The sequence below is a fragment of the Leucopleurus acutus genome (assembly GCF_964270905.1).
Source record: "Leucopleurus acutus genome assembly, chromosome: 16".
In the NCBI taxonomy this organism is placed as follows: Eukaryota; Metazoa; Chordata; class Mammalia; order Artiodactyla; family Delphinidae; genus Leucopleurus; species Leucopleurus acutus.
In genome coordinates, this window is record NC_139158.1 from 22,964,999 (window position 1) to 22,985,534 (window position 20,536).

The window sequence follows — 20,536 nt, forward strand, 5'->3', positions numbered from 1 at the left end:
TTATTCTCTTCTTCCTTTGTATTTTCCACTTCTCTCAACTCACGGTTCTCTCTCCCTCTACCTAGTTCCATATACTGGTACATTCAGTCTCTCCTCCATTCAACAAACATTTACTGACCTGCACTGTCCAATACAGTGGTCACTAGCCACATGTAGCTGTGTAAGTTTATTAGAACTTATTAGAAGTAAAACAAAAAATTCAGTTATAAAATTGCATTAATCACATTTCAAGTGCTCAATACCCATATGTGGCTAGTGGCTACCATATTTGAAAGTTCTATTGGACAGCGCTGTTTCAGACAGTTGAAGTAAGGATGGTAGCCACAAGAATGAAAAATCCGAGTTCCTGACCTCAAGGAGTTTACAATCTTAGGGAGGAAAAAAAACACCCAGCATTATTAAGAGCAATATACACTGAGCTCTTGGTGTAAATCGGGCATTTGCTAAGCCCTTTCTGAAGTGCCCCTTTAGCTGCATCCTCCTAACACCTTGAAATAGGTGCCATTATTATGCTCACTTTACCGAGGATAAGTAACATACGGGTATACATTGTTTTATTGTGCGTCACTGTATTGCACTTAGAAGGTATTGAGTTTTTTACAGATTGAAGGGTTTGTGGCAACCCCGCATCAAGCAAGTCTATTAGTGCCATTTTCCCAACAGCATTTGCTCATTTTGTGTCTGTGTCACATTTTGGACATTCTCAAAATATTTCAAACTTTTCCATTATTATTACACTTGTCACGGTGAACTGTGCTGTTTGACATTAGTATTGCAAAAAGACTACAACCCACTGAATGCTCAGATGATGGTTAGCATTTTTTAGCAATAAAGTAGTTTTATTTATTTATTTATTTATTTTTGACCACACTGCAGGGCTTGTGGAATCAGGATTAAACCCGGGCCCTCAGGGCCCTGGGCAGTGAAAGCACGGAGTCCTAACCATTGGACAGCCAAGGAATTCCCCAACAATAAAGTATCTTTAAGCTAAGGCATATACAGTGTTTTTTAGACATAATGCTATTGTGCACTTAATAGACTGCAGTATTGTGTAAACATAACTTTTATATGCACTAGGAAACCAAAAAATTCCTATGAGTCGCTTTATTGCTGTGGTCTGAAACACAACCTGCAACATCTCGGAGGTATGCCTAACCTGTCCAACGTATGTGAAGAGTACTGCGGGACCTCATGATCAAGGGTAACTGTAGGCCCACAAAAGAAGGTGAACTAAACAAACTCCACTTACGAATTTTAAGGAAGGCTAAGAGGAAGAGGATTAAAGCCAAATCTGTCTAGACCAGGCTTGCTCAACGCGTGGGCCACAGATTATCTACATCAAAATTACCTGGGGTGCTCCTTCAAAGTGCAGAGCCCCTACACCCCATTAGGAGCCCTGTGGGCGGGGCCTGGAAACCTATGTTTTAAACAAGCTCCCCATCTCCGTCCCAGCGATTCTTTCCTGTTCACTAAATGAGATTTGAGCACCACTGGCCCACACAGCTGGTCCCCTTTATTCCGCCTTCCCCTGCCTTCGACCTGACTATGGATGCAGGCTGGAGGCTGCGCTGCCTAACCTCGGGCAAGCCTCTCAGAGCCTCTGTTTCCCCTACGTAACATGGGGAGCCCGGCGGGCCCGCTGCGAGGCCGCCAGGAGGGCTCGCGCGTCAGCCGCCGGACGCACCTTAGGCGCCCAGGAAGCGCCGGCCCCACCTGGCCGCCCGAGTCCCGCCCCTCTCGGCCGGCCCGGGCTGCCTACCTTCGCAGATCTGCTCCCACAGGTTCTTGCCGGGCAGCTCCGCAACCTGTCCCGGCGAGACGCGCAGATCCAGGGACACGGGAGACACGACGGGCCCTGGCGTCCTGGCGGTGATGAACGACTCAGTTGAAAGCGCCCGTTCCAAGCGCTGAGAGACACTGATTACCCGTCCCGGGGCCGCCATGGCTGCAGTTTCCACGGCAACCGCGCTCCCCGCTAGGCCTCGACCCGGAAGTAAACGCATCTTGCGGGGGCGGGCCAGCGAGTCGAGATTGACTTCCGGGTCACGGCGGAGTGGGCTCTCACGTGGAGGCGGGGAAGTTTGGCCTTCGGGTGAGTGAGGAGGGCGCCTACCAGGCAGGACGGAGCTGGGGCTGGAGACTGGGCCTGGGGACTTGCGCGGAGAACCGAGGGACTGGAGGGCGACCCGCACCCTCAGATTCAAGTCCCCCCCCGTCGCCGGTGTGCGCTCGCCCCGGCCTGAGGCCGCAGTCTCCAGCAAGTTCTCCCGCCTTGGAGCTGAGCCCGGGACCCGGCGTAATCCCTCTTTCTGTGTTGGTGCGGAAGCCTTGGCGCGGTAGAGCCTTTGAGGAGGCAGTTTCGCCTCCCGGCTCTCTTGCTTCCTGCTAGTGAGCCTGCGGTGGGAGTGGGGTGTTGGTGCCATTATGCGGAGAGCACAGGCTCTGAAGTTATCCGGGCTGGTTTCGAATCCCTGTTTTACCCCTTGCTGGCTTTGGGACACAGGGCAAGTAAATTAAAAGCCTCCAAGTCTCAGTTTTCACGTCTCTGAGATGGGTTACACACACCGAGCCTCACGAGGCTACCGCGAGACTTTAAAAAGCGCTTTTGGAGAAAGCATTTGCGTTCGCAGGAGAAGCTGTAAGGTTCATTTCCTCTTCCCTTTTCCTTGAAGGAATGAATACAGTTAGGGTCTCAGATTTGAAGAGAAGGATCTTCAGTGCTAAAGAGGAGGATGCTACAGTGATTTGAACGGCGGAGATGGGGAGAGAAGGGGATGAAGTCGGGGACAGCCTTCCCTTGGCTTCTTTGTTCTTATTCGATCTCTAGACCACTCCTCCATTTGAGGCACCCTTGGCGCCCTTGACTCCACCCTCTCCACGTCTTCACCTTCTCCCTCTTTTTGCAGGCCCCTCTTCCTCAGCCCACCCATTTAAACGTTAGTATTCCTTAAGGTTCTGTCTCAGGCTCGTTCTGTTCAAGGCTTACTTACCATCCATATATTCCTAAATTTACGTCACCCATGTCAGCCCAGTCACCTCAGCCTCATCCACCTGTCCACCAACATCTCCACATGGCTATCTCAAGGCATCTGTTCCAACCAGCCTGTCTCCTTCAGCCCTCGCCGCCCTCGCCTCCCCCGCTACCCCACCTCAGTTTCTTTGTCTTAGGGACTAGCACCGGCATCCTGCACTTGCCAAACTGGAAACCTCTGTCCTTCAGAAACTTTCCTGACAACTGCTAGGCCAGATTAGATGACCTCTCTTACCCTGACCTTACCACTGTGCTTGCTTTTATCACCTGTATCATTGTTAACACACGTCTTTCCCACCCACACCTACCTGCTTCTTGATGGCAGAGTCATCTCTTTTTCACCTTTGTGTCTCTAGCATTCCTTCCTTCGTTCAGTGAGTATTTATTGAGCACCCACTCTGTGCCAGGTATAGAGCTGGGCCCTGGGAATACAGCAGAAAACCAGACAGACAGGAGTAAGCGAGCGAGTGTTCCTTTCAGTTGTGAGTGAACTTGAGCTACAGCTCTGGCCTAGCCTGGCATTTTGAAGCAGCTAAGAGGCAGGTCCAGTATGGACGCTCTGGGCTCTGAAGAAAGCTGCAGGATGGAGAAGCTCCCTGGCCTTTCCTGCCCACTGTCCAAAGCTCCTGTGAGAGGCCGTTTGTTTCTGGATTCCTTGAGTGGCACCATGTCATCTATCATCTAGTCCAGGGAGCAGGAACTGGGCTGGTGACTGGTGTGAGAGACGTAGTACAATTGGAAGCTGAAATGTACTTGGGGACCCAACCCCTTCTCATGGAAGCTGAAATGTACTTGACCCCCACCCAGCCCTGCCAAAGGAGAAAAAAAAAAAAAAAGCTGAGTGTTCAAGGTTGCTCTGTTTTCTCCAATCATTAAATGTTGGCAGTTTATTTGAAAAATTAAAAACAGTGGAACAGGCTTGTATGCTGGATGTGGCCCCACTCCCCCTCCCCTCCCCCTCCTCCCCTCCCCTCCCCCTCCTCCCCTCCCCTCCCCCTCCTCCCCTCCCCTCCCCCTCCTCCCCTCCCCTCCCCCTCCCCTCCCCCTCCTCCCCTCCCCCTCCTCCCCTCCCCCTCCTCCCCTCCCCTCCTCCCCTCCCCCTCCTCCCCTCCCCTCCCCCTCCCCTCCCCCTCCCCCTCCCCTCCCCCTCCCCCTCCCCTCCCCTCCCCCTCCCCCTCCCCTCCCCTCCCCCTCCCCCTCCCCTCCCCTCCCCCTCCCCTCCCCCTCCTCCCCTCCCCTCCCCCTCCTCCTCCCCTCCCCCTCCCCCTCCTCCCCTCCCCTCCTCCTCCTCCCTCCTCCCCTCCCCCTCCTCCCTCCTCCCCTCCCCCTCCTCCCTCCTCCCCTCCCCCTCCTCCCTCCTCCCCTCCCCCTCCTCCCTCCCCTCCCCCCTCCCCCACTAGCCTCTGATCTGATCTGGTTCAGTGCCTCTTTTATGGATAGGAAAACTCAGGCCCGGAGAAGCCAGTGCTGTGTGGCAAGAGTATGTGAGTCACCATTTGAATGCAGGCGTCCTCAGCCCCAGCTGGGGCTCCTCACCATACCTTGCTGCTGCTCTCATTACTAGCCACATGGGAAGGTAATTAGAAGAGTAAGTCACCCTCGGTGCAGGCGGGGGCAGTTAATTTCCAGACGCAAAGCTGAAGCGCTCTTTAGATGAAGCAAGGGAATGGATTAATTGTGTCACAGTTACTGCCTCTGGTGACAGTCAGCAAGAGGAGCTGACCTCAGGATTTCTGTCCCCTTCATCCAGTAAAAGGTAAGCCCTGGGGGCCGTGCCTGACCTGTGGCTTGAGTGCAGTTGTGCCCTCGGTGGCTGGCACAGGGTACGTTTCTGGAGAGAAGAGTAGGCTTAAGAGGTTTGAGGAAGGGAGTTAGGAAAGGGAGTCAATGATGTACCAAACACTTTCCATGGATTATCGTTTATTCTTTCCAACAGCTCTTCGAGGAAGGAAGTGTTATCTCCACCCATTTTCAGCTGGGGAAGTTAAGGCCCAGTGAGGGTAGGTGATTGACTTAAGGTGAGGGAGCAGCTTGGGTTTCAACCCGGGGCTGTCAGGATTTAAACTCCATTCTGCTTCTTCGATCATATTTCCCTTTGCTCCACAGGAATCATGCCCATTTTCCCAGCCCCTAACCTTTCAGACCATCCACTCCAGGAAACGTGACTTTTGGTAATACCTAGTGGAATTGTACTCAGGGTGGCTTGGTATGGGGATAACTTGTAGCATTTCTTTTTTCAGGAATGATCACTAAGACTCACAAAGGAGACCTGGGCCTTGGGCTCCCAGAGAAAAAGAAGAAGAAGAAGAAGAAGGTAGTTAAAGAACCAGAGACTCAATACTCGGTTTTAAACAGTGACAGTTATTTTGCGGAGGTTTGTCCCACAAGAGCCACATCACCCTCGAAGAACGTGGTCCAAGAGCAGGCACCCGAAATGCCTCTAATGAAGAAAAAGAAGAAGAAGAAGGGTCACGGCACCGTCTGCGAGGAGCCCCTAGAACCTGAGGCCATGTTACGTGCCAGACGGACTGAGCCATCGCCCAGCCCCAGGAAGCAGGCACTTGGTCCATCTGAGTCCCTTGGTAGGGAAAAGAAGAAGAAGAGAAAGTCCGTGTCCCCTGGCTCAAGGGTGAAGACCTCCCCAGACCCCAGGCCGGGCGAGGAGGTGACCAGAGCTGGCAAGAAGCTCAGAAAACACAAGAAGGAGAAGAAGGCGCAGGGAGCTCCAGCCGTCTCAGCCAGGGACCCTTGGTTCTGCGAGGCCAGGGACGCTTTGCACACTTGCTCAGCTGGGAAAGGTGGCGTCCCTGAGCAGGCAGCCTCGGGACGGAAGCGGAAGCAGCGGAGCCCCAGGGAGCACAACATGAAGATGAAGAAGAAAAAGAAAACCCACCAGGAGGGAGCTACCCCCCTGGGGCACCCTGAGCTCTCCAGGTCTGTGGAGAGCAGCCGTAGGAAAGGAAGTAAAAAGAAGTCAGTCAAAGTTGAAGCTCCGGATTACATCCCAATAGATGACCCCAAGGCCCCTGTGAAGAAGAAAATGAAGTCCAGGAAAAAGGCAGAGCAGGCAGACACTGAGGAGCCCGCTCTGAAGAGGAAGAAGAAGAGGCAGGAGAGCAGAGGAGCAGGAGAACCTTGGGAGGAGGTAGGCTTCCTTCAGAAGCACACTGTTTTGGAGAATAGGGGTGCAAGTTGGGAGTGTGTGTGTGTGTGTGTGTGTGTGTGTGTGTACGCGCATGCACACACACAGGCACTCAGCGTTTTAGCTGCCAGAGCCCTGATTAAACTGCCTTTAGTCAGAAAAGGGGATTTATCAACACATGTAACTAGAAGGTTTGAGAGCTACTACCTTCAGGTGTAGCTGGATCCAGGTGCTAGTGTAATAGTCTCAATAATACAGGTATCCCTTGCTATCGAAACTTTACCCAAGTTCTCACTATCTGCACTCAGGATCTGGATTAATTAGAATAAGCTTTTCAGATAAATCCCTCTCTTTCTGAACTCTTGCCACTTGCTATCTAAGCTCAGGAACCAAATAGTTTGAGATAATATGATGTCCATAGCTGTCTGCACTCAGGATACACAATTTAGGGATCAAATAGATTTAGATTGCAGGCGATGCCTGTGTGGCTTTCCCTAGCTCTGGACTTTGTATTTTTTCCATGCTGGTTTTAATATCAGGTTCTTTCCCACCCCAACCACATGGTGAGATGGTCCCAGCAACTCCAGGCTTTCTTCATAGTAGTTAAGCCACCCCCAAAAGGAGAGGGGTGGCCCCTCCAAAACGATTACAGGGCAAGTCCCAGCACTGCTCTCCCAGATCTCAGTTGGGTCACAAACCAGAAGCCCAGATCTGAAGCCAGTGGACAGGGGCTGAGGGTGTCAGTCCCACTGTAACTCCACTGTCTGAAACTGGGGGAGCTGGTTTCTGAGAGGAATACCGGGGCCCTGTTACCAGGAGGAAGGGAGGGGATGGCAGCCTGGTGAAGACGGCAGAGATGTGCTCTCCACCCTGACGGGCTTCCTTGCCTGGGGAAGGAAGGGAGGAGGCGGGCTGAGCACTGGGACCTGGCAGGCGATGTGAGCGATCAGAGCCACCCAGGGCTCATCACAGGTGACGCGGGGTACCAGGCAGAGCACACCCGAAGCAAGGACGTGGCAGTTGTCACTGCTGAGGGACTAGGGGAAAGTGGCCAACCTGAATCTTACTGTCAGATGGTCCCTCAGGGGCTGAGGCCACTGAGAGAGGGTGGCCCGGGAGAGTGTGGCCCATGCAGGCCCAGCAAGGCTTCTGTGTGGGAGCTGAGACGTGTGAGGGGCTGGGGCCGCCTGTGCCGAGGGAGCGGCAGGTGCAGAGGCCCTGGAAGGAGCAAAGAGGCTGGCGTGGCGGGCGCTGGGCCAGCTGGGGTCCCGGCAGCCTGTGGATGCCACAGGGGTCTGGATTTCCATGTAAATGAGATGGGGCCCCTGGAGGGTTCTGGGGAACGGGTGGTGTGGCCCAGTTGAGGTGGTTTTATTTTTAATTGAGACGGCGTTGACATATAACATGATGTAAATTGAGGGTGTACCCGAGCTGCTGTGTGGAATGCACCAGTGCTGGGGGCGGGGAAGCAGAGTTAGAGCCTGTCCTGGTTGTCCAGGCAGGAGAGAAGGTACCGACCAGAACTCCGGAGCTGGGGGGCTGGGGCGGGGTATGGGGGAGAGACCTGGGGGGATTTGGGTTTGCTGCAGGCCCTCAGCCCCACCTCTGCATTCCCTGGCCCTTGCCAGCCCCTCCTCCCCCACTGTCAATGGGGGCCTTGGCCTTTCTCCTCTTGCTGGTTTGGTGTCACCCTGGGAAGTGAGGTGACGCCTGGCGGGAAAGGTTGTGCTCTAGGCCTGAGTCGGGAGACCTGGGTTAGTGTCAGCCCTGTCCCTGAGCTGTGGGGTAACCTCACGATAGTCACTTCATCTCTCTGAGCCTTAGTGCGTCCATCTGTCAGATAGGTCAGGGCCACAGTCTTCAGGACAGAATTGGGGAGAATCGTGGAAGAGAAAGGATGGCAGGTGTTCTGTGGGCGATAGGAGTGGGGGTAGCGCTCCAGTCTTGAGTCTGTTCTGGACTCTGTTGCGATCTCATCCGGCTGGGCTGCCAGGGCAGAGGCCATCGTCCGCTTGAGCCTTACTCCTTCTGCCCTCTTTGCAGGAGCCAGACACGGACTTGGAGGTGGTGTTGGAAAAGAAGGGCAACATGGACGAGGCGCACATAGACCAGGTACGACCGGTCCTCGTCCTCCCAGGCGTCTTCCCTTCCCCAGACGCACACCCGCCTCCCGGCAGGCCACGACATCCTGGTCCCAGAGGCATCAGGGACTCCAAAGGCAACGAGGCCAGCCTCTGCCGCCCCTCCAGTGGCGGGGAGCCTGTGGCCTCCCCTCCTCATAACCACTGCAGGGGGAAAAGGGGATATGTCCCTGTGACCTGCAGCCAGGCAGTGGGCACGTGCTCTGCCCGGCCCACGCGTCACCACCTCCTGGCCTCCATTCAGGAGCATTTTTTTTTTGTCTTTTGCAACTTTATTTAAATATAATTGACATACAAGAATCTGCACATATTTAAGGTGTACAATTTGATGAGTTTTGACATGTATGCATCCAGGAAACCAGCTAAACAATTAAGATGATGAACGTACCCATCATTTCCAAAAGTTTCCTTGTGCCCCTTTGTATTCCATCCCTTCCTTTCCCATCCCCAGGTAGCCACCACTACTCTCTGTCGTAGCTTGCGTTTTCTGGGATTTGTATATAATTGGGATTATACAGTATGTGCTCTTTTTTAAACCGGCTTCTTTCGCCTAGCATGATCATTCTGAGATTTATCTGTAAGGTTGCATGTATCAATAATTTGTTCCTTGTTATTGGCTGTCCAGTGTTTCTAGCATTATTTTGATGTTAAAAACGTTTTAGGGGCTTCCCTGGTGGCGCAGTGGTTGAGAGTCCGCCTGCCGATGCAGGGGACACGGGTTCGTGCCCCGGTCCGGGAAGATCCCACATGCCGCGGAGCGGCTGGGCCCGTGAGCCATGGCCGCTGAGCCTGCGCGTCCGGAGCCTGTGCTCCGCAGTGGGAGAGGCCACAGCAGTGAGAGGCCTGCGTACCGCAAAAAAAAAAAAAAAAAAAAAAAGTTTTAAATTCTCAATTGAATTGCCTAGGCACCTTTGTAAAAAATCATTTGACCGTGTGTGTGTGTGTGTGTGTGTGGTGTGGGTCTATTTTTAGACTCTTGTTGAGTTTCATTGATCTGTATGTCTATCTTTACACTAATACTTCATTGTCTAGATTATTGTAACTATATAATGTCTTAAATTAGGTAGTATAAGTCTCTAGCGTTTGTTCTTTTTTAAGTTGCTTTGGCTAGTTCAGGTCCTTTGCACTTCTGTATGAATTTTAAAATTACCTTGTTGGTTGCTACCAAAAAATGCTGCTGGGATTTTGATTAGGATTGCCTTGAATCTACAGACAAATTTGGGGAGGATTGACATCTTAACAGTATGAAGGCTTCTGATCCATAAACATGGCATCTCTGTCCATTTATTTAAGTCTTTAGTTTCTCTCAGTATTGTTTTATAGTTTTCAGTGTACAGGTCATGCACGTCTTTTGTCAAATTTTTCTTAAGTATTTTATATTTTTGATGCTATTGTAAATAGTATTTCAGTTCAGTTTTTATTGTTGTATATATTGATAGTATATAGAAATGCAGTTGTTGTACAGGAGCATTAGGAGAAGTTGTTCTCTTGTGGACCAGCTTCTGCTTCTGTCGTGCCCAGATCCTGTGTGGGAGCTGGACATTCTAGAATTGGGATATTTTTATGATCCTGGACCCCAAGGCCTATCAGGACAGCATAGTAACCGCATAGGTACAGCCTTGGGCCATTACTAATGAGGTTACTTTGGCAGTCACTGACCCCGGGACCCCCATGTAGGTGGCCGTGAAGACCAAACGAGGCCATTTGGGAGGCGCTCAGCAGGGACCTGCCCGAGACCTGTGCTTTGTAAGTGGCAGCCGTTCACCTGCCTGCATCCTCACGCTGTGTCAGCCAGTAATTGCTGGACAGAAGCAACAGGGTGTGATGTGGGGACGGCCCGTGTCGTGGCCCTGCCGCCTGCCGCTCCAGGAGAGAAACGGAGGAGTGCTTGCAAGGCAGCCAACTACAAGGAGGGGGGCCTACAAGATGCTGCGAGGAAGTTCCTAATGCCTTTGGGGTGTTGGGGGCCTCTCTCCCTGGAGGGGAGGGGCTGAGGTAGTTGGGGCGGAGAGGCTCAGTAGGATGATGCTGACAGGGCCCAGTCCAGGGCCTGGCACAGAGCGCAGGCCCCCCAGAACCAGGGGCTCCCCAGCCTTCTGCAGGTCATCGTTGTTTGGGGATGGGGGCCCGGGCTGCAGTGGCTGGTGGGGAGGATGAAGGTGGGGCCCTGACCCGTCCAGGCCCAGCCCCTGCCCTGGGCGCCTCTCCCAGGTGTCCCGCCGCTCACGGGGGCAAGGCCCACCAGCCACCTCTTTGCTTCTTATGAATTTGTGCCTATTAAATACCTCACGGTTTTAAAGAAAACTTCTGTTTTGGGTGACAGATGATCTCAATGTAAGTGAAGCTTTCTGCCCCAACTCTCCCTTTCTTTTTCTGGTAAAAAGTTCATTGTGTTAAAAAAAAAAAAAAAAAGTTGGGGGAAAGCAACCTGAAATCCTGCCACCCAGCGGTCTCCAACTTTTTTGGCACCAGGGACCAGTTTCGCGACGGGGAGCAGCAGATGAAGCTTCACTGGCCGCCGCTCACCTCCCGCAGACCAGATGTTGGGGACCCCTGCTACCACCTAATGATAATCACTGTTAACCCGTGGTTGTTATATCCTTCTAGATCTTTCCTCTGTAACTGTGTATGTGTGATTTTAAAGCAGCGTACAGTCATGCTCTGTATGCTGTTCTTTTCACTTTTTCATTCAGCTGGTGAGCTGCTTTCCGCTTCAGTGAGTGCACATCCACATTGTTCCCCGTCAGCAGCATGACTCTGACATAGGAATATACCACCATTTTCTCTCATCCCTACAGCTGCCCTTTGGATTTGTTTTATGCAGTTTCTTTTTTTTAATGGCTGTGTTGGGTCTTTGTTGCTGTGCGCGGACTTTCTCCAGTTGCAGCATTGCGGTACGCGGGCTTCTCATTGCAGTGGCTTCTCTTGTTGTGGAGCATGGGCTCTAGGCGCGCGGGCTTCAGGAGTTGTGGCACGTGGGCTTCAGTAGCTGTGGCTCGCAAGCTCTAGAGCGCAGGCTCAGTAGTTGTGGCTCGCAGGCTCTAGAGCGCAGGCTCAGTAGTTGTGGCTCGCAGGCTCTAGGCACGCGGGCCCAGTAGTTGTGGCACACGGGCTTAGTTGCTCCGCAGCATGTGGGATCTTCCCGGACCAGGGCTCGAACCCATGTCCCCTGCATTGGCAGGCAGATTCTTAACCACTGCGCCACCAGGGAAGTCCTGTTTTATGTAGTTTTGAACTATGTGAATGGTCACCTCATTTCAGCCTGTGGTAGATCAGAAGAGAAGAGGAGGGGCCCCAAACTGGGAGCAGCTAAAGTCACACCTGAACCCTTGGGCCCTAGAAGCTTCTGTATCAAGCCACAGGGTCACTGGTGCGCTGACTGTGGCCTTGAGCCTCTCTGGTAACAGTGTGTGAGGTGTCCCTGCTGTGTGCTGGGGACTCTTTGTCTTACGTTCTGCACCGCAATTCATCGTGGGGCTGGGGGCTTTCTTACACCAACCAGCAATTCCCTGACACCACGCAGTGTCCTGCAGTTCAACTCAGTCTGATGCTGTCTGTCTGGAGATACCGTCAGACCGCTCAGGTGAAGGACTCAGTCCCTCCAGACTGCTCCCCACCCCTGTCCCCCGTTCAAACGCCAGTCTTAAGCCAGGTTGTCACCTGTGCTTCTGACCAACCAGCTACAGATCAGAGGTTCCAAAGACCTCCTCATCAGCTTCAATTAGTTTGCTAGAGTGGCTCACAGAACTCAGAGAAACATTTTACTCGCCAGATTACTGGTTTATTATGAAAGGATATAACTCAGGGACAGCCAGGTGGAAGAGACGCACAGGGCAGGGTGTGTGGGATGGAGCGTGGAGCTTCCATGCCCTCTCCGAGAGCTCCACTCCCCAAATCTCCAGTGTTCACCAACCCAGAAGCTCTCGGAACCCTGACCTTTTGGGTTTTTGTGGAGACCTCATTACAGAGGCACAGTTGATTAAATCATTGGCCATTTGGTGGCTGAGCTCAATCTCCTCCTCCACTCCCCTCCCCAGAGGTCAGGACTGAAAGTTCCAACCCTCTCATCGGTGGTTGGTTCTCTTGGCAACCAGCCCCCATCTTCAGGTGCTTACGAAAGTCACCCAATTAACATAACAAAGGACACTTTGATTGTTCCCATCACTTAGGAAATTCCTAGGGATTTTGGAACTCTGTGCCAGGAATGGGGATGAGTTTATATATATATATTTCTTGTCATATATTTCTTACTATAAACCACAGTATCGCAGTTCTGTCTCCCATTTATCCTCCAAGGTAGCTGATATTTCCATCTCTTTGCAGATAAATAGACCACGGTACAGAAAGATTAATTGACTTCCACACAACTAGGTAATGGCAGTGGTAGGGTTCAAACTAGCCTGTGCCTGACTCCAGAGCCTGTGTTCTTTCTAGAAGACGATGCTGTCAGCAAGAAAGTTAACTACAATATCTTCTGTACAGGCAGGGCTTTGGGCATGTGTTTTGAGAAAATTTCCACCCCAGGTGGCTCTTACAAACAGAAGAGGTTCTAATGCTAAAGGTGGAAAAGCCTCAGTGTCTAGGAAGAGTCATTCATTTATTTATTTATTTGGCCGCACCACTCAGCGCACGGGGTTCCCTGACCAGGGATTGAACCACTCGGGCCCTGGCAGTGAGAGTGCCGAGTCCTAACCACTGGACCGCCAGGGCAGTCCGCTGGAAGTTTCATTCTTAAGGAATGGAAAAGAAGGGTGAATGAGGCCTGTATGTTTTAGGCCAAGGGATTGCCCCTTACATGATTAGAGGGTGTTTTTGACAGATGCCTCCCCCGGCCTGCAGCAGAACAAAGCTGCCCATCCCCCTCCAGTCCCCCCTCCCCACCTCCTCTCTGTCCTGGGTTTGAAGCTCAAAACCGGCTGTCTAATTGCCCTCTTTCCTTTCCTTTCCCTTGCTCAGGTGAGGCGAAAGGCCTTGCAAGAAGAGATCGATCGTGAGTCGGGCAGGACAGAAGCTTCTGACACCAGGAAGCAGACGGTAATTTTAACGCTGGGCTCCGTGAGGGGTCTCCTCCTCACCTTGCAGGGGCGGGAGACCAAGTCCATCTGGCCCCAAAGCAGCTCCCGCCCGCCAGCCGGCTCCCTGCTCCACAGAGCTCGTCCTGAGCTACTCTCCTTTCTTGGGAAGCGGGTGCTTGCCTCCCTCCTGGAGAGCTGGCCGCTTGAGCTAAGCAGCGTGGACCTTGTCTCTGGCTCTGGACGGGCAGGGTGTCCCAGTCATCAGTCGCTGGGGACACGTGATGGCGAGCTCTTTCCAGCAGTGGGTGGTACCCTGAGAAAGCTGCTGGGACAGGGGCGGGGGCAGAGGTGGCAGGCCTCTGGTCCAGTTGGAATGGGAAATTTCCAAACCAGGCCCCAGGAGGTGGCACGGGAGAGTGTATGGCATGGGGACCGCTAGGTCAGGCTGGAGAGGGACGGGAGGGTGCGGTGGGCAGGGCGGTGGGAACTGCTGGAGCGCATTTATGTGGGGCAGCAGGGACTGGGGTAGAGGAGAGGGCAGAGGGGAGAGAAGAGAACTTGTTAATAGACGTGGATTTGGGAGAGGGGGACAGAGGATCCAGATGACGGAAGGACTTGCTTCCTTGTAACACTGTCTTAAGCTTTCCTAGTGTAGCACAGAAAAGAACAGTTGCTTTGGATCAAAAGACCTGAGATCAGTTCCTGGCTCTGCCACCTTCTATAGTTAAGAGACTTTAGCAAGTAACTTCCCTTCTTGAACTTCAGTTTCCACACCTGTAAAATGGGACTCATGCTCTGGCCCAGAAGGGTATGGAATGGGACTTTGTTATGTCATTCCTCTAGTGTCTCCTTTCTCTCCCTCCTCTTAAACTGGGCAGAGCTGATAAGATTCCATGATTGAGTGAGGAAGGCCAGAAACAAGGCAGCGTCATCCAGAGCGGTGGCCCAGAGGCTGTACCTGGAGGGACCTGACAGCAGGAGGGTGGTCCGGGGGCATAGGGGCTGGGATCTTCTGGGGATGCTTTAGGTGGCCCTGCCTCCTGGGACCTGGGGCCACTTGACTGCTGAGGCACATGGTGGGGATTTGAGACCGGGTCCCCTCTCAGTGGGTCGGCAGCCCAGTGAGAGCAGGCTCACAGGACTGGGCAGCCTCTGGCAGCTCTCTCCTCAGACCCAGTGCAGGGCTGTCAGAGGTGCCCTCTCCTTCTAGAAAGTGAAGGCTGGGGAAGCAGTTGTTAATGCCTGTATTGGGGGCACTGAAGCTTGGAGAGCTTGTCACCAGTTCACTCAGGGCAGCTAGCTGTAGCAATGACTGGTTCTTACTGTTCGCCCAAAGCCGACCTAGAAATAAGTGCTAGGCTGGCATTTGGCTCACAGGCGGAGAGTCCCCAGGCGGCACAGAGGTCAGCAATCCTGGTGGGGTGCGGTGGGTAGATGAGCAGTTTTCGAGGACTTAAAGCGAACCAGGCATCGGGCTCTGAGTTGTTGGTGTAAAACGTGATTCGAGCCTCAGTGAAGCCCCATTGGGGGCTCTTACGCCCCCATTATATAGATGAGGACATTGAGGCTCAGGGGTTAAGTTACTTTACCTGGGTGACGCAGGCGGGGCTCAATCCTAAGTCTTCGAAGTCACAGTCTTCATGGGGAGCTGGGTTTCTGGCCTCGGCCACAGACACGGGAGGGAAGGGAGTCTTCTCTTGGGCCACTGCTCTGAGGGGCTCTCTTGTATTTTCTCAAACATGGCCGACTCGTGCGTGGGTTGTAGAGTGCTCTGGGCAGGAATCGGGACCCCTGAGTTCCTGGGCTAGCTCAGCATCCGACTCATGTGACCCTTCACCTCCCGGGGCCTCCACTCCTTTCCTGCTATGAAGTGCAGCGCTTCTGCGAAGAGAAATGCATTTCAGACTCCCGCTTGCCCTCTCCACCCTCCAAAGGACAGAAACCTTAGGCTGATGGATGAGTAGCCAGCTGGTGAGGTGTGTCGTACTGTCTGCCGTGAATTGGGGGAGAAGGAGTAAGGCAGACGGGCAACTCAGTGTGAAGGGTGGGCTCTGGTGTGGGCCAGACCCGAGATGGAGTTCCAGCAGGGTTACCAAGTAGGCTTATGCCCCCGGTCCAGCTGCAAACCTCCATTTCTTCATCAGGAGAGTGGGAACCAACAGTATTCCTCACAGGGCTCTGGTTGGAGTTAAGATAACCCAGCGCTGTGCCTGCGAGCACTGTGCCTGATGCGCAGTAAGCCTTTGATCATCTGGGTCCTCCCGGGCAAGGCTGGGGGCTGGGGAAAGGAAGATGCTTCGGAAGCCAGGAAAGTAACCACCTGTTTTCTCTTACCACAGGGAACTCAGTTTGGCCAGTGGGATACTGCTGGCTTTGAAAATGAGGAACAGAAACTGAAATTTCTCAAACTCATGGGTGGCTTTAAAAATCTGTCCCCTTCATTCAGTCGCCCCCCTAACATGGTCGGCAGGCCCAACATGGCCCTCAGCAAGAAGGTGGCCGACACCCTGCAGCAGAATCTGCAGCAGGACTACGACCGGGCCATGAGCTGGAAGTACAGCCGGAGGGCCGGCCTCGGCTTCTCCACGGCTCCGGACAGAATCTTTTATATTGACAGGAATGCATCCAAGTCAGTCAAGTTTGAAGATTAAACTCTCCTGTCTTGTCCCCAAAACGGTTCTTTTACGCAGATGGAAGCCATAGGACAGTTGTCTCCAATCGAACTCCTGCAGAGATAAAGGACAACTATGTTGATGTGCTTGGACAAACTGGGGTGAGGGCAGCTCGTTTCAGGAACCAGGAGAACATGGGAGTGGCTGAAACCTGTTTTCTGTGTGAAGCTTCCGTCCCTGTTGAAGACAGTGAGTATCAACAGCAGTAGCTCACACTTGTCTAGTGCTTACTGTGTGCCAGGCACATATGTGTCTCCCTTGCATTAATGTATTTAATCGTCATGATTCGGAAACAGGTGCTATTATTATCCCCATCTTATAGATGAGGAAACAAGTTCAGGAATGAAGTAATAACATTGCCTGGGGTCACCCAACCAGTAAGTGCCAAGTGTACTTTTGTGCCCCAAGACCGATGTCACTGTTCACCACACTGAATGTCCCCTCTAGGAAATTTCACCCAGAATACTCATTGAGGATTAAAATGTCTCCATTGAGGAAACAGAAGCTTTTTACATGCCTAAATCTCAAACAGGAAGCAGGATTAATGTAAACAGGGAGAAGCAAGCTCATTTTCCCTCCCCCTTCTCAGAGTAGCCACAGGCAAAGAGGCGTCTGGATGCCACCAGGCAGACGCGGCTGAGCTTCCTCTGCTGCTGGGAAGTGTGCTTCTAAACCCATCTTGCCTTTTGCGTCTCCTTCCATCCCCAGTGCCAAGCTTGCATTTCATCTTTCTGCTTTAACTGCATTCTGAACAGGCGCTTTAGAGAGCAGGTGGTTAGTCCTCCACGTGAGCCGAAGGCACATTAATTCCCAGGGACGTGTTTATTGGATTCTTTTCCATCACGAGGAGGAGAATCCCAGGCGACTTCCCTGAAGGAGGTCGAATGCCGGGAGGCACAGACGTGGGGATGACAGGGCGTTGCCTCATCAGCCTGGGATCAGTGTTTCCAAGCCTTGACGCTACAGCCAGCCTCACAAAGCTCCAGGTATAGCCACCCGAGGGACATGTGACCACCTTCTCCGCATTCACCTAGCATTTTGCTTCCCAAAATGTCAGTTCTAATTGGGCCTTTTTCACACCACTTGGCTTGAACTCCTGCTACAGACATCCTGTCTCAGGCAGGCCTGGACAGCCAGGAAGTTCAGCCTCTGACGTGGCAGGGAGTCCTGTCCTGTCGTAGGGGGTTGATTCAGCTTCCCATGAAGGAAACGAATGTTTCCTCTCTGCTCCATCATCCTCAGTGTTGGCTTCATCAGGCTGGTGGAAAGATGGCTGTAGCAGTTCCAGGCAGCGTATCAAGACACTAGACCATTACAGAGGAAGAAGAAAAACCTTCTTGTGGTTCAAGGAAACTTCCAGAAGCCCTTTTGTCATAACTCATTGCCCAGCAGTGGGTCACATACCCATTCTTGAGCCAGCCCCTGGCATGTGGAGGGAGACTTTCAGGCCAGTCAGGAAGGAAGACTGAGGTTCGGGTGCTGGTGAGATGAACATGGGTCCACTACTGCCCCATGGGGCAGAGGTGAGGCAGGCCTGCCTGGGCCCTGACCAGCAAGCATCGGCAAGGTCTAGAGTCCTACAAAGTCTGTGTTAGCAGTGATTCAGGTGGGCCACTTCCCTCAGAAGGTGAACTTGGCCTTTCATGGATTCCACCTTGAGATGCGTAACGGAAGAGGCCTACACGGTAAGATTCTGCATTTGAGTTAGCTCTTCAGGGCACATCCCATTCCGACCGGGGAATAAATCTTTCCCAGTCTTGATCCACACTACAGGAACTTGCCCAGTGTAAAGGGAACCAACCACTGCTTCTCTAATCGTTTTTATTTTGCTGAGAGATCACACTACAGTTTGGGCCTGCTCGGCTGTCAGGAAGGACTGTGCTCAGCCATCTGCCGGGTGCTTCCGGAGAGTGGCTGAGCGATTGTCCCTGACCTGTCCCCACAGTGGCAGCTCTCATTAGGGTGTGGTGGTCAGGCCTTTCCTCTCTTGCTGTTCAGTGTTTTCAGTCTGTGTGTGATAGGATTTGACTTTCTAGCTCAGTGTGGCCGAATGAGTTCCACTTGGCTTGGGAAGGTTATTAAAGTCTGTTCCTGAAGCAGGGTCTAAGCAGAGAAGGCTGGGCAGCCCAGACGGCAAGATGCCAAGTGTCCTCAGACTGAACTTAGCCTTGTCTCGGCTGCTCTCATAGGTGCAGACCACTGTTGCTCTAGTGACAGCTCCTGCCCTGCAGTTGGCTGGGCCTCCGTCCTTGCGTAAATTAAACAACATTGTCTTGAGTCACCTATCCCCCTTTTTCCCCATGTCCTGGGCCCTCCTCAAGCTGTCTGCAAGTTTCTGTGGTGTGGTTTCCCATGTTGTTCCTCCTTTGTTGACTCCGTGTAGCACACAGCCTGTCTCCACTGGAACAAGGCGGTTTTTGGATTTTTACTCAGAATCTGGGAGAGGTGGGTGGGAGGTCTGGTATGTAAGCACAGCCAAGGTCTTAGCTGAATATGTAACAACCCTGTTCTTGAACTTGTCGGCTGTTTCTCCCTTGGGGGTTGCTCACTGACTGACCCTCCTCCTATGGCAAGGTCCTTCCCTCCTTATAACTGCCTTTATCCAGCCGCTCCCCAGACCTCGTGATTCTTAACCACTTTTTTATTCCTTGGGGTGATTCCTGCTCTTTTGCCTTAGCCCACTAGGCCCCTCCCTGAGGCCACCTTTCCGTAACTAGACTGGCCCATCAAAAGTATTTGCCAGATAGACACAGTTCTCCCCTTAAAAATTGTGTGTTCAGCTCTGCAAACTTAGAACTGTTCAGGTTTGTGGTTGGAATAATGCCCCCATGCCTCCCCCGCCCCATCCAAGTCCTAATATTGGAACCTGTTAATATGTTGTGATACAAAACAAAAGGGAGTTTAAGGTAGCAGATGGAATTAAGTTTGCTAATCGGCTGACCTTAATATGATTAGACTGGGCCTACCCAGATAATCCAGGATTAGAAGTAGAAGAGGGGACAGAAGAGTCAAGAGACTTGCAAGAAACACTCAACAAGCTGTCACTAGTTTGAAGATGAAGGGACCACCAGCCAAGGAATGCAGGTGGCCTCTAGAAGCTGGAAAAGGCAAGAAAACTGATTCTCCCCTAGAGCCTCCAGAAGGAATACAGCCCAGCTGACACCTTCACTTTGAAGGTAAGCCCACTAGACTTCAGACTAGTAGAGCTGTAAGGTAGTAAAATTGTGACGTTTTAAGCCACTAAGTTTGTAGTAATTTAAAGAAGCAATAGAAAATTAATACAGGCCTCATGCAGAAGTTTTTCTCACTTTCACCTTATTTCCTAAAATTTTTTGATTTTTTTTGTGTTGTTGGTCCATCATCCTTCATGTAGTAGCAGTAGTAGACTTCACCTCATGTAGGCATGGTCTGCAGAGACTGGCTAATTGATTTAGTAACAGGCTGAGGAAACCACACAAGAACATAGAAAATCTAAGCTTCCACCTGGGCCAGGTAACATATGGTTCAGAGGCTGCTTTGGTGTAACGGATACCTGACCGAACGTGAAAGTCCAAGTCCAGGTTAATGGAAGAGCATTAGGAATTCACTGACTCAGGCTTGGGCGCTGATGCTGTCTGATGCCTCAAAGTAGATGACTTAAAAGTGCATAATTTGTAAATTTGCCCATTGATTTTCATTTGAATAGTATCATATAGTAATAGTGGTATAGGAAGTAATTTTTTTTTTTTTTTTAGGAAGTAATTTTAATGAAAATAATTTTGTGAAATAAAGGCCACTTGGGAACATTTGAGCAATACCACTGTGCTTTCTGAATGTCTGTTATGTTCAGTTGAGGTGCATTCTTCAGTACACGCTGTTCCTTAACGGAGGCCGTTTTCTCGTGGGGTTCACTATTAAGCCAGCCGGAAAATCCATAGCATATTCTTGGTCCCAAGCTATTCAATTAAAACGTGAGTTTATGTAAATTAAAAAAAAAATTATTTTAGCTACTTTTACTGTGTGAACTGTAATCAGGCTTTTCACAGAGTAGAGGTAAAATGTAGTCTATCTACATTCAGTGTATACCTTCCAAAAGTACAATAGTTTGGGGGCACTTTTATTTTATTTATTTTTTTTTTGCGGTACGTGGGCCTCTCACTGTTGTGGCCTCTCCCATCGCGGAGCTCAGGCTCCGGACGCGCAGGCTCAGTGGCCATGGCTCACGGGCCCAGCCGCTCCGCGGCATGTGGGATCTTCCCGGACCAGGGCACGAACCCGTGTCCCCTGCATCGGCAGGCGGACTCTCAACCACTGCACCACCAGGGAAGCCCCTGGGGGCACTTTTAATCCACAGCTTGGATGCATTTTCCTGCACAAGGGGTTCTAGGCTGTGAGTCACCACCACCACCACCAATATTAATGCTCTTACTGATTCAGAATGTCAGTGGAAGCTCATTAGTGGTAATACAAGAATGAGATTCCGCCAAACTGATAACAAAGTAGACAGAATCATATGCTGTTCAGGGTTATGGCTGCAAGAAAACCAGGCGGTATGT

The 20,536-nt window shown here is 51.9% G+C and overlaps 2 protein-coding genes across 3 annotated transcripts in view; one reads left to right on the forward strand and one right to left on the reverse strand.

The window, feature by feature from the left end:
• IQCK (IQ motif containing K) overlaps positions 1–2,423 on the reverse strand; it is a gene marked incomplete at its 5' end in the record, with an annotated part of 124,315 nt that extends 121,892 nt beyond the window's left edge. Inside the window, one exon of the mRNA XM_082857769.1 lies at positions 1,760–2,423. Within this exon, the coding sequence (XP_082713895.1) occupies positions 1,760–2,423 (664 nt within the window). The remainder of the gene's footprint in view (positions 1–1,759) is intronic.
• On the forward strand, positions 2,011–16,338 carry KNOP1 (lysine rich nucleolar protein 1). 2 transcript variants are annotated; one of them, XM_082857446.1, is made up of 5 exons: positions 2,011–2,092; positions 5,272–6,176; positions 8,217–8,285; positions 13,271–13,348; positions 15,669–16,338. In XM_082857446.1, exons 2-5 carry the CDS (start codon positions 5,274–5,276, stop codon positions 15,978–15,980), a joined length of 1,362 nt encoding a protein of 453 aa, XP_082713572.1. In that variant the 5' UTR covers positions 2,011–2,092; positions 5,272–5,273; the 3' UTR covers positions 15,981–16,338. The 2 variants fall into 2 exon arrangements, with proteins under 2 accessions (XP_082713572.1, XP_082713573.1); XM_082857447.1 differs by lacking the exon at positions 2,011–2,092 and adding an exon at positions 4,989–5,031.
• The last annotated feature ends 4,198 nt before the right edge of the window (positions 16,339–20,536 follow it).